This window comes from Bombina bombina, chromosome 5 (assembly GCF_027579735.1).
Source record: "Bombina bombina isolate aBomBom1 chromosome 5, aBomBom1.pri, whole genome shotgun sequence".
NCBI classification, from domain to species: Eukaryota; Metazoa; Chordata; class Amphibia; order Anura; family Bombinatoridae; genus Bombina; species Bombina bombina.
In genome coordinates this window covers 47,286,469-47,299,452 of record NC_069503.1, presented here as the reverse complement: position 1 = coordinate 47,299,452, position 12,984 = coordinate 47,286,469, and the positions used below count along the sequence as shown (strand labels likewise).

At 36.8% G+C, this 12,984-nt stretch overlaps 1 protein-coding gene across 1 annotated transcript in view; it reads left to right on the top strand.

Moving 5' to 3' along the window:
* LOC128659812 (gastrula zinc finger protein XlCGF26.1-like) overlaps positions 1 to 6,475 on the top strand; it is a 57,382-nt gene extending 50,907 nt beyond the window's left edge. Inside the window, exon 4 of the mRNA XM_053713384.1 lies at positions 4,573 to 6,475. Coding sequence (XP_053569359.1) covers positions 4,573 to 4,999 — 427 coding nt within the window. The 3' untranslated portion in view covers positions 5,000 to 6,475. The remainder of the gene's footprint in view (positions 1 to 4,572) is intronic.
* Positions 6,476 to 12,984: the final 6,509 nt, after the last annotated feature.

Sequence of the window (12,984 nt, the reverse complement as noted above, 5' to 3'; positions counted from 1 at the left end):
CGTCCCCTGGTGCCGCAACTGCCTCTGGGAACCTTACCATGGGTCCCAGACCGCACGTCTTGTAATTCTCTGTCTGGGAAATTATATATCTATCAAATCTATCTATTTATCTATGAAATCTATCTAACTATCAATCGTATCTATCAAATGTATATTGCATCTATTGATCTATGTAATTCGTATCTATCAAATGTATATTGCATCTATTGATCTATGTAATTCGTATCTATCAAATGTATATTGCATCTATTGATCTATGTAATTCATATCTATCAAATGTATATTGCATCTATTGATCTATGTAATTTGTATCTATCAAATGTATATTGCATCTATTGATCTATGTATCTCTCTATCAAATCTATCTATCTCGTGGCCGGACTGTTTCGTGACAGCCACTTGTGTTTTGGCCAAATTTGAAGCAGGAGGACCGACCAAGCATCTTTTTCCATCTCCCTGTTCCGAAAATCCATGCCATATACACGTCCCCTGGCGCCGCAACTGCCTCTGGGAACCTTACCATGGGTCCCAGACCGCACGTCTTGTAATTCTCTGTCTGGGAAATTATATATCTATCAAATCTATCTATTTATCTATGAAATCTGTCTAACTATCAATCGTATGTATCAAATGTATATTCCATCTATTGATCTATGTAATTCATATCTATCAAATGTAAATTGCATCTAATGATCTGTGTGTGTAAATATATATATATATATATATATATATATATATATATATATATATATATATATATATATATATATATATATATATATATATATATTAAGGGTAAGCTGAAGCTCTCACTTGCAGTTGCCAGTCCCAGTAAAAGGGTGCAGAGAATAAATAATGCTTTGTGTGCTGTGTTTTAAAACCAGTGTGTGACTTGTTCTTGGATTATATATATATATATTATACATACAGTATGGGACTAACTAGAAATTGCATGCATGGCTCTTCAAATCTTAAAACCAAGCGGGAGCACCAGGGTAAAAATTTACTAAGACAATTACATTAAAAAATTAATTAAAATCATAAAGAAGCTTAGCCAATACACTTGACACTTTTTAGTCCCAGAGTGCTCCTACTAATGCAGTTGCAAAGGCTTCAGCAACCTACTTAAGCTTCTGGGACCTATAGAAACACTGGAGATAGTTAGTTAGGTCAAAGCTATTAGAATTAAAGGGACATTGTACACTAGACTTTTCTTTGCATAAATATAGAGTGTGTATGTGAATAGAAGTATACTGAACCATACAAATGATCTTGAGTTGTGTACTATGATTGAATGCGTAGAATATGCTTGATTGTACTGTTGCTGTGGAAAGCAAAAGAATTGTTTTTTATTTTTTAGAACGTTTATCCCACTGATCTGTGACTGATTCTTGTTGTTAGTAAAGACCTTAGTAAGTGTATTCTGCACCTTCAGCTGCTGCTGTTTATGTCACATGATCACAGACTTAAAGGGACAGTAAATTTGTCCTGTAAATTTGTTTTCCATTAAAATAACAAGAAACCCCAAATGTTTTTCATCATTTAAATAGAACATATTATTTTCAACAACTTCCCAACTGACTTCAATTATGATATTTTCTTCATTCTCTAGATATCCTTTACTGAAGCAGCAGCAATGCACTACTGGGAGCTAGCTGAGCACATAAGGTGAGCCAAAGACAAGAGTCTTGTATGTGCCACTAATCAGCAGCTAGCGCACCATAGTGCATTATATGCTTTGTCATAAAGGTCCCCAAGGGAATAAAGCAGATTTGATAATAGAAGGAAATTGGAAAGTTGTTTAAATTTGAATAATAAAAGTTTAATTGTGACTTTGCTGTCCCTTTAATGTGTTTCTAATGACTTGTTTTACCGGTGTATAAAATAGTATAAAGTTTATGGGAAATTTCACCTTTAGCTTTATTTTTATGTAAAATAACTGTTTGCTGTCTGTAATTTATTTTCATTATTAAATTGTACACAGCCTTTTAAATGACCTGAGGCTCCGGCTCCTACTTAGCATATGCAGGAGATCACATTATATAAATATATGAGTCTGTTATTGGCTAATAGCTGTCACATGGTACAGGAGTCTGTTATTGGCTGATAGCTGTCACATGGTACAGAGGCAGAACTAGATTTATCAGAAAACAATCTATTGCTCTTTTTAAAATCATAGTAGGTTGTATCGCATTGTATTTTTATTATGCATCTGTGGTTTTGTAATTCTATATTTTATGGTCCTTTTTAAATGGACTGAATTTGCCAAAAGAACATCTCGTTATATTATCACTCTATGTAAACACAAATTCTTTATTTTCTTAACTCTATCCAAGAAAACAATTGAAATGAATATTTTAGTGCCTATCTCTCCCACACTCCATTGCAGTGTGATTTAAGTAAACTCAGTATTGACCAAGAGAAGTTAAAGGACTGGGCGTGGAGCACATGACAAAATGTCTGACAGTGAGAATTAGTAGGAAGTACAATACCAATACTGCAGTATCCAATTTAACTTATATTTAAACAACTGATTTTAAACATTTCTTTCAGGAGAAAATATTGTTTCATATAAATAATAGAAAATAAAGATTATAATATATTTGTAAAGTTGTGATATGGCCTCACTTAAACAGATTTTCTACCATTATGTTGTATAGATATGGAAAGATTCATATTTAAAGGGACAGTCTACACCAGAATTTTTATTGTTTAAAAAGATAGATAATCCCTTATTACCCATTTCCTAGTTTTGCACAACCAACACAGTTATATTAATATACTTTTTACCTCTGTGATTACCTTGTATCTAAGCCTCTGCAAACTGCCCCCTTATTTCAGTTTGAAACAAAGCAAAATTAGCGATAAAAGTAAATTGGAAAATTGTTTAAAAGGACATGCCCTATCTGAATCATGAAAGTTTATTTTGGACTAGACTGTCCCTTTAAGGTCCAACTGTAACACCCACAGAGCTAACTGTACTAAATGCTTGTGGTGAATCAATAGCACATACTGTATGTTATAACCTAAACAGCTGATTTGTATCACATGTATTGTAATTATACCATACGTACAGTTAATCAGAACCATTATTTATTATTATCTGTCTAAACCATTTAATATACTTTTTACAGACACAGCCAGAGCACTGAGAGATATCAGGTATTGATGTAACTGGAGTGAATAAGGGAACCTTCTTCCTGAGCACAGACATTGGAGCCTGTTATCAGCATGAACTCATATGTGTTAGGTGAGTAAAATAGATATTATGCTGACTTTAATTACTGGGAAAATAGAATAGATCACTCATTAAACAAATATAAACTATTATATTTATATCTACATCTTTAAGAACATGTATGTCAGTGATGTTATAAAGAAGGAGCAACCCCCATTGGGCTGAGGAGGAGGGAAAAATACTACTCCCCCCTCTGTCCTATTAGATAGATCATGTCCAACAACTGCCTAACCTCACCCCCAGACCTGGTTCATTACTCAGAACACCTGCAACTCCACCTTCCCCTGCCCTGACCTCGCTTATGGAACACCCCACAACTCCCCCAGTGTTCCCCACCCCAGAACCACCACTGATTTGTGTGCTTATTTTTACAGTGAGTATTATTAAACTAATAAAGTTTTTGGCTGTTTATATAAAATAGAACACCCGCAGCCGAAAGCTAAAGATTCTCATAATGTTACTGTTTCTTACCCTCTCAAAACATCTCACACTGATGATTAGTCTGTGATGATTAAGACATCATGTTCTCACCCAACTGGGTGAGCATGAGTCGTGCAGGGCTGTATGTTGATTTGCTTGTGCTATGTTAAATGTGGGTGGTGGATGCCACCTCTCTTGCCCAGAATACAGATGTACTTGTTCCCTGGCTGAGAACATTAACCACACACACTTTGTTTAATGCAGCCCTATAACTTGTTTTCATCAGTAATCAGTAATTTAGGTTACTATGATGTAGTAATGATTAGATTCTATGTCATCCTTTTTTAATTTGTGATTTACAGGTAAATAAATGTAAAAATACAAAACGGAAGACATTTTTGAGTATAAAAAATGTTTTTTTATTGAGATGGATTATATTATAAATTAATAAACATTCTTATTTTTCTTTATTCCATTTCTTTTTATGTAGACAAACACGTGAATAGTTCATATCCATCCTTCACTACAGGAAGCATCAGAATGATACTGCAAACTCCAATAGTCTTAGACACCAATGACTGTTTAAAAACATTGGGGATATCACAACAGATATTTAAAAAAGATGGTGAATTGGCAGGAACTGTGAAGCAATCATTATGTACAGAGAGTAATTTAGTCATCAAACAAGAGGACAACATGTATGCCTTATCTAGTGAAATGATTATCCCAGAGGATAAACCACACACATTTACTGAGTTTTCAAAGCATATTAAAGAAGGGAAAAGTCTGCAGTCTAAACAAAGAATTCATACAAAGGAGAAACCTTTCAAATCTACAGAATGTGAGAAAAGCTTAAGATGGAAGTCTAATCTACTAGAACACCACAAATTTCACACAGGTGAGAAACCAGACACATGTACTGAGTGTGGGAAATGTTTTACACAAAAGAGTCACCTGAAAAGGCATGAAATGAGTCACACAGGAGAAAAGCCTTTCACATGTACTGAGTGCAGCAAATGTTTTACACAAATTAGTCATCTGAAACATCATGAAAGGAGTCACACAGGGGAAAAGCCTTTCACATGTACAGAGTGTGGAAAAAGTTTTACACAAATGAGTAGTCTGAAAACTCATGAAAGGATTCACACAGGGGAAAAGCCTTTCACATGTACAGAGTGTGGAAAAAGTTTTACACAAATTAGTCATCTGAAATATCATCAAAGGAGTCACACAGGGGAAAAGTCTTTCACATGTACAGAGTGTGGAATTTTTTTTACACAAATGAGTAATCTGAAAACTCATGAAAGGATTCACAAGGGAAGAAACCTTTCACATGTTTAGAAAGTGGAAAAAGGTTTTTATTGAAATCAGGTATCACAAAACACCAAATATTTACACACAAATAAACTTTATATACACAGTGTACAAACCTTTTTACAATTATCCTAAAGAGGACAAACTCTCTAAATAGAAACATCAAAAAGGATCCTATTGTAAATAATACTTTCTAATCCCAGTTATAAAAACCCCAGATTGGAAGTTCTCTCCTGTTGTCCTTTGTTCCTCTATATATGTGCACCTCAGTTTCTCTCATATCAATGTGATAGAATCCAAACACCACACAGGAATATACAGATCTTTCCTCATACTGACCAGTTTACACAACCATTCACCACCAAAGCACCCCCAGTGTTGTTTATTAATATGCCAGTGTTAGGAGTTATACGTTTGATTTACATAGGGGAGGAATTAATTACATTTACAGAATAAAGGAGTCTTTATATGAATAGAGTGTTAGATAATTATATAAACAAGAACATCAGTCTCAAATGATTGGCGTCTGGGAGATATATTTAATGTGCACATCATGTGGATAAACCTTTTCTTATAGTAATAGATGCTTAGCATTGTACATGTTATATACCAGAGGAATTACTGAGGGGAAACTGATTTTATTTAATGAGACACAATATCAGTAACTGGTACATACGTGATCATAATCAGTTTAATTTAAATGGCTACTATAACCTACATGTATACTGGGTATGTAATATATGTGTCATGTGATCATAATCAGTTTAATTTAAATGGCTACTATAACCTACATGTATACTGGGTATGTAATATGTGTGTCATGTGATCATAATCAGTTTAATTTAAATGGCTACTATAACCTACATGTATACTGGGTATGTAATATGTGTGTCATGTGATCATAATCAGTTTAATTTAAATGGCTACTATAACCTACATGTATACTGGGTATGTAATATGTGTGTCATGAGATCATAATCAGTTTAATTTAAATGGCTACTATAACCTACATGTATACTGGGTATGTAATATGTGTGTCATGTGATCATAATCAGTTTAATTTAAATGGCTACTATAACCTACATGTATACTGGGTATGTAATATGTGTGTCATGTGATCATAATCAGTTTAATTTAAATGGCTACTATAACCTACATGTATACTGGGTATGTAATATGTGTGTCATGTGATCATAATCAGTTTAATTTAAATGGCTACTATAACCTACATGTATACTGGGTATGTAATATGTGTGTCATGTTCTGTAACTTGATATTATGTCTGTTAGATGTTTTCATGTTAGTTAGAAGCCACAAGAACTGATAATAGCACATACTGTATATATAAAGGGAACATTATATGTCTGATAAATCCCTTTGTATCAAGAGCACAAGTGTTAGGTATATTTATACCATTGTGTGCATATATCATGTAATGCTGCTGTTTACTATATAATGATATACAATGGTTTTTTCATGCAAATAAAAAGTGATTGTAATCCAGACCAGTATTTTGTGTTTTTTGTATAAATAAAAACCCAATATCACAGAATAATAAGGAAAACATCATCAAATACAGAAGCCAAATCTGACAGTGAAAGTTAAACGCTGATAATTCAGATAGAGCAGCAATTTTACCTAACTTTCTAATTTATTTCTATTATCTGATTTGCTTTGTTCTTTTGGTATCCTTTGTTATAGAGTAAACATAGGAGGCTGATATGATATGAGCTTAGGGGCGTGCACGTGTATTTAGCACTGTGTGCAGCTGTGTTTGTAACTATGTATAACATAGCTATAAATGCTCTTGCAATCTCTACTGTCTGAAGATACGTGCACGCTCCTGAGTTCACCTATGATTACTCTTTAACAAAGGATACTAAGAGAACTAAGTACAATGTATAATATAAGAACTGGAAAGTTGTTTGAAATGTCATGTTCTATCCAATCCATTTAAGTTTAATTTTGATGTTAACCCCCCGACCTACACCAACCCAGATAATTAATCACCAGCAAGACTTAATACACAGACATTTTCTGTTACTTAAATATACTTAAAGGGATAGGAAATTACACTTTCATGATTCAGATATAATGTGTAATTTTGTGATATTTTTAATTTCACTTCTGTTAACAAATGTATGTACTACTGAGAGCTGACTGGTGGCTACACACGTGTCTCTTGTCATTGGCTCACCAGATATGCTCAGCTTGCTCCCAGTAGTTAATTGCTGCTCTATAGCTGACTTTGCAGGGGTTAAAGGGACAGTCTACACCTGCGGGTGTCTGGTTCTTCCTGGGAGGAAACCTATGGGTTGCCTTATTTTTTCTTTCATCCAGTTAGGATATCTTTTATTTTTGATTATATGTTTTCCTTCGGGAACTTCTGGGATCGATCCTATCTGGTTACTTCTATGTAAGTTAAGGGACATGTTTGTCCTAGGTTTTTCTGTTTTGTCCTCCCCTCTGAGGGAGGTTTTTGGCAACTTGACAGTTATGACCCCAGCTGTGGCTGGTCCTGCTCGGATTCAGATCTTCTGTCTCAAGGCTTATCTGTCATGTGGCTCCTGTTCTGCCTGGCTGGGCCGGTGGGACGCTGAGCGTTCACTTATTCTTTGCTTATTTGTTTTTTGTTTGTTTTCACAAACTCAGCTAAGCATTCTATATCAAGGACTTTGGGGTCCAGACGGCAGGAAGGATTGGGTTAGTCCTTATCAGCCTGCAGCCTAGTGACCAAGTCGGTGGAGGGGACCGAGAGGAGATTTGCCTCTCGGTCCCCTTGTGGCCTTGTATCCTGTGGGCAGGTACTTTCTTCTTTCAGTATCCTTCTTTCTGAAGGAGGCTTGTCTTCCCTTGTCTCCCCTTGCGGGAGTGTGGTCCCAGTTTAGTTCTTCTGTTTTCAGGAGGTTAGGACTGTGGGGTAGCCTTGTTCTGAGAGTACATCTCTCTGGGTTGCTCTGTTCCCCCGGTATCTGTGTGGAGTGTTAGCTGGATCTACGGGTCTACAGTCTATTGACTGATTGCCTATGTGGTTCCGGGCTCTTTCGTAGTAGCTGTGCCATTTTCTCTGCTCCTTTTGTTGAGTGGGGGTGGGAATCTTCTACCCCCGTTTTCAGACCTGCTGATGCTGGCTGGTCCGGCTCTAAGTTGATGCACTGTTGCTTGTACTTAGTGTAGCAGGCATTGTCGAGCTTCTGGTTCCGCTGTTGGCTCTGGGGCTGAGCTTTGTAACATCCTATGGGTTGCATATGGGTCCTCGTTGAGGTTCTCTCTGAGACCTCTGTGGGGATCTGACGGCTTTTGGCCTCAAGTGTACCTTCCTGTAGCATCCTAAGGGTTGCATATGGTTCATCTTGGATGGCTGCGTGTTCTGAACTCAGGTGTTTACTCTTCTGGGTCTGTTGCGGGAGAATTTTCCTGAATTTTCAGTGGGCTGAGTTCGGATAACTTTGTCTCTGTTTTTAGCTGGTCCAATGGTTGGCTTGCTGCTGGGCAAGTGAGTCCTTTCAGCCTGCTGCAGCTGTTGCGCTTGTGGCATGCTAGCTAGCCTCCTGTGCCATTGCACAATATTTGGGGATATCTTTTCTCTGTTCTCCTGTTAGGTCTTGGACCTTGGAGTTTTTTTTTTTGGATGTTGCCTCCCCCTTGTTGTCAGATCCTGTTGAGCCTTGCGAGCTGGGCTTGTTTGGGTTATTTTTCGGATTGGGGATGAACTTCCAGTTTTTCCTCTGTTCTCCTTGCTTTCTCCCTTCTGGGAGTTGTCAGCCAGGGTTCCCTTTTTTGGTAAGGGGTGTGTGGTTGGGGACTGACTGTTGGGCAACGGTGTCTCTTGGAGGACTGTTTGCTCAGTTGAGTCTGTTGCGGTCTCTAGCCAGACTTCTGGGCTGTCTGCTCGTCAGTGTCCTTGGGGCCTTTTCCCTTCCTATTTTCTCAGCTTCGGACAAAGTGTTTTTTTTTTGTTGGGTGGTGTTTCAGGCCTGGTGCCCTCAGAATGGGCCGCCTATTGTACCCTCCCATTTTGGCATTTAGTGTCCTCGTTACCTTGGATATTGTTTTCTCAAAAGTAATGAATGCAGCTCTGGACTCTTTCCAATTATGAAGAAAAACATAAATTATGCTTACCTGATAATTTCCTTTTCTTCCGTTGGAAAGAATCACAGCTCCCCACGCATTTTTTAATGTGGGGTGTCTTAGTTTTATTCTTCTGGCACCTTTTCACCCAATATTTCTTCTACTATTACTTGTTCCTCGGCAGAAGGACTGGGGGATGAGGGAAGTGGGAGGAGTATTTAAGCTTTTGACTGGGGTGTCTTTGCCTCCTCCTGGTGGACAGGTTCTTAATTCCCAAAAGTAATGAATGCAGCTGTGGACTCTTTCCAACAGAAGAAAAGGAAATTATCAGGCAAACATATTTTTTTTTTTTTTAATTTTCTCATCCTATTTTATTAAAAAAAAGATATAGTAAATTATGATATGAAGATAATAATGGTATCTTTAGAAAGTCCATTTAACCCCTTAATGACCGAGGACGTGCAGGGTACGTCCTCAAAAAAAAGGCAGTTAATCCCTGAGAACGTACCCTGCACGTCCTCGGTGTGGAAAGCAGCTGGAAGCGATCCTGCTCGCTTCCAGCTGCTTTCCGGTTATTGCAGTGATGCCTCGATATGGAGGCATCCTGCAATAACCATGTATGGCCATCCGATGCAGAGAGAGCCACTCTGTGGCCCTCTCTGCACCGGACATCGATGGCCGGTATCGTTGGTGGGTGGGAGCCGACGTGGGAGGCGGGTGGCGGCCATCGATGGGCCCAGTTATGTGGAGGGGGGCGGGATCGTGGGTGGGGGTGACCGGGGGGGCGCGCACGGGCACGATAGGGAGGGGGCGGGCGCGTGCACGGGAGGGAGCGGGTGGGAACCGCTACACTACAGAAAAAGGTTTTGCTCATCAGGGTTCTAAAATGTAAAATTAAAAAAAATAAAAAGCGAAATCAGGGGGTGTTTGGTTAGTATGTGGGAGGGAAGCTACACTACAGAAAAAAAAATGGGGAAAAATAAAAAAAAACAACATTTTTTTCTGCAAATTGGGTACTGGCAGATAGCTGCCAGTACCCAAGATGGCCCCCAAAAAGGCAAAGGGGGATGGTAAGAGAGATGTTTGAGGGGGGATCAGGGAGGTTGGGGGCTAAGGGGGATCCTAAACAGCAGCATATGTAAATATGCTATACAATTTTTTTTTAAAAAAACAAAGATTCCCTTTATTTTTGTACTGGCAGACATTCTGCCAGTACTTAAGATGGCGGGGAAAATTGTGGGGTGGGGGAGGGAAGGGAGCTGTTTGGGAGGGATCAGGGGGTGTGATGTGTCAGGTGGGAGGCTGATCTCTACACTAAAGCTAAAATTAACCCTGCAAGCTCCCTACAAGCTACCTAATTAACCCCTTCACTGCTAGACATAATACACGTGTGATGTGCAGCGGCATTTAGCGGCCTTCTATTTACCAAAAAGCAACGCCAAAGTCATATATGTCTGCTATTTCTGAACAAAGGGGATCCCAGACAAGCATTTACAACCATTTGTGCCATAATTGCACAAGCTGCTTGTAAATGATTTCAGTGAGAAACCTAAAATTGTGAAAAATTTAACGTTTTTTTTAATTTGATCGCATCTGGCGGTGAAATGGTGACATGAAATATACCAAAATGGGCCTAGATCAATACTTTGGGTTGTCTACTACACTACACTAAAGCTAAAATTAACCCTAGAAGCTCCCTACATGCTCCCTAATTAACCCCTTCACTGCTGGGCATAATACACTTGTGGTGCGCAGTGGCATTTAGCGTCCTTCTAATTACCAAAAAGCAACAACAAAAGCCATACATGTCTGCTATTTCTGAACAAAGGGGATCTCAGAGAATAATTTACAACCATTTATGCCATAATTGCACAAGTTGTTTGTAAATAATTTCAGTGAGAAACCTAAAGTTTGTCAAAAAAATTGTGAAAAAGTGAACGATTTTCTTTATTTGATTGCATTTGGCGGTGAAATGGTGGCATGAAATATACCAAAATGGGCCTAGATCAATACTTTGGGATGTCTTCTAAAAAAAAATATATACATGTTAAGGGATTTTCAGGGATTCCTGAAAGATATCAGTGTCCCAATGTAACTAGCGCTAATTTTGAAAAAAAGGGGTTTGGAAATAGCAAAGTGCTGCTTGTATTTATTGCCTTATAACTTACAAAAAAAGTGAAGAACATGTAAACATTGGGTATTTCTAAACTCAGGACAAAATTTAGAAACTATTTAGCATGGGTGTTTTTTGGTGGTTGTAGATGTGTAACAGATTTTGGGGGTCAAAGTTTGAAAAAGTGTGTTTTTTTCCATTTTTTCCTCATATTATATAATTTTTTTTATAGTAAATTATAAGATATGATGAAAATAATGGTATCTTTAAAAAGTCCACTTAATGGCGAGAAAAACGGTATATAATATGTGTGGGTACAGTAAATGAGTAAGAGGAAAATTACAGCTAAACACAAACGCTGCAGAAATGTAAAAATAGCCTTGGTCCCAAACGGACAGAAAATGGAAAAGTGCTGCGGTCATTAAGGGGTTAATGGCGAGAAAAATTGTATATAATATGTGTGGGTACAGTAAATGAGTAAGAGGAAAATTACAGCTAAACACAAACACAGCAGAAAAGTAAAGATAGCCATAAAAAAAAAAAATCTGGTCTCTAAGGGGTTAATTTAAATATATGCAGCTTTACAGACTTTTAACAATTTATATTTTTTTTATTTTACTTTTTTCTTATTTAAAAAATTATAATTATAACAAACGCACAAAACTGCAGGTCTGTTATTTTAGAAATTCCTGTAAAATGTTTTATTTTAGTCTTTTGTAAAGTATGGATTTATGTTAAAAAATGACAGAGCAATATGTTTTGTGTATATGTATATTAGTAAATATTATATGTATGGCAATAAATGTTACACATCTGATGGGGGCTTCTGTTAAATACAAAAAGTAATACAGTGACTAATTACAAAAGCACACAGTTAGTTGCAGAGTACAGCAATTTATATATATATATATATATATATATATATATATATATATATATATATATATATATATATGTGTGTGTGTGTGTGTACTGTATATATGTGTGTGTGTGTACTGTATATATGTGTGTGTGTGTGTGTGTGTGTACTGTATATATATATGTGTGTGTGTACTGTATATATGTGTGTGTACTGTATATATGTGTGTGTGTACTGTATATATATGTGTGTGTGTGTGTGTGTGTACTGTATATATGTGTGTGTGTGTGTGTGTGTGTACTGTATATATATATGTGTGTGTGTACTGTATATATGTGTGTGTACTGTATATATGTGTGTGTGTGTGTGTGTACTGTATATATATGTGTGTACTGTATATATGTGTGTGTACTGTATATATGTGTGTGTGTACTGTATATATGTATAGTTCAGGTGTGTGCACTCTCACCAACCATCCACAACAGCCAGGGTGCTTTAAAAATTTGTAATATTGCGTTGAAATAAGCACTCACTGGACTTCAGCCAACTGTGACAAAGAATAAGTAAAGAATATTTTTTGTCACAGTTGGCTGAAGTCCAGTGAGTGCTTATTTCAACGAAATATATATATGAAATATAATGTATGCTAGAAGGATTAGAAAAAGAAACTGTACAGTTCATTAATAAACAATAAAAGGGTCAAATGATTCATATTGAAATATTCAGCATTGTATCTCATATGTATCTAATATCATGTTAATATTATACATCTGTTTGCAACTAAGTTCTGTTAAAATAACAATTCCCATAAATAAAACATAATATAATGCTGTATCCTGAGATATTTTAGGACACAACAGAAAAATCTAGTATTGGAGGTATGTAGAGTGGTGCTAGATCAGACTCAACTTGCTTCCCCAAGTCTGATATACTCCCAATATCAGAAATATGTGCAAGAGAAAGATAGGT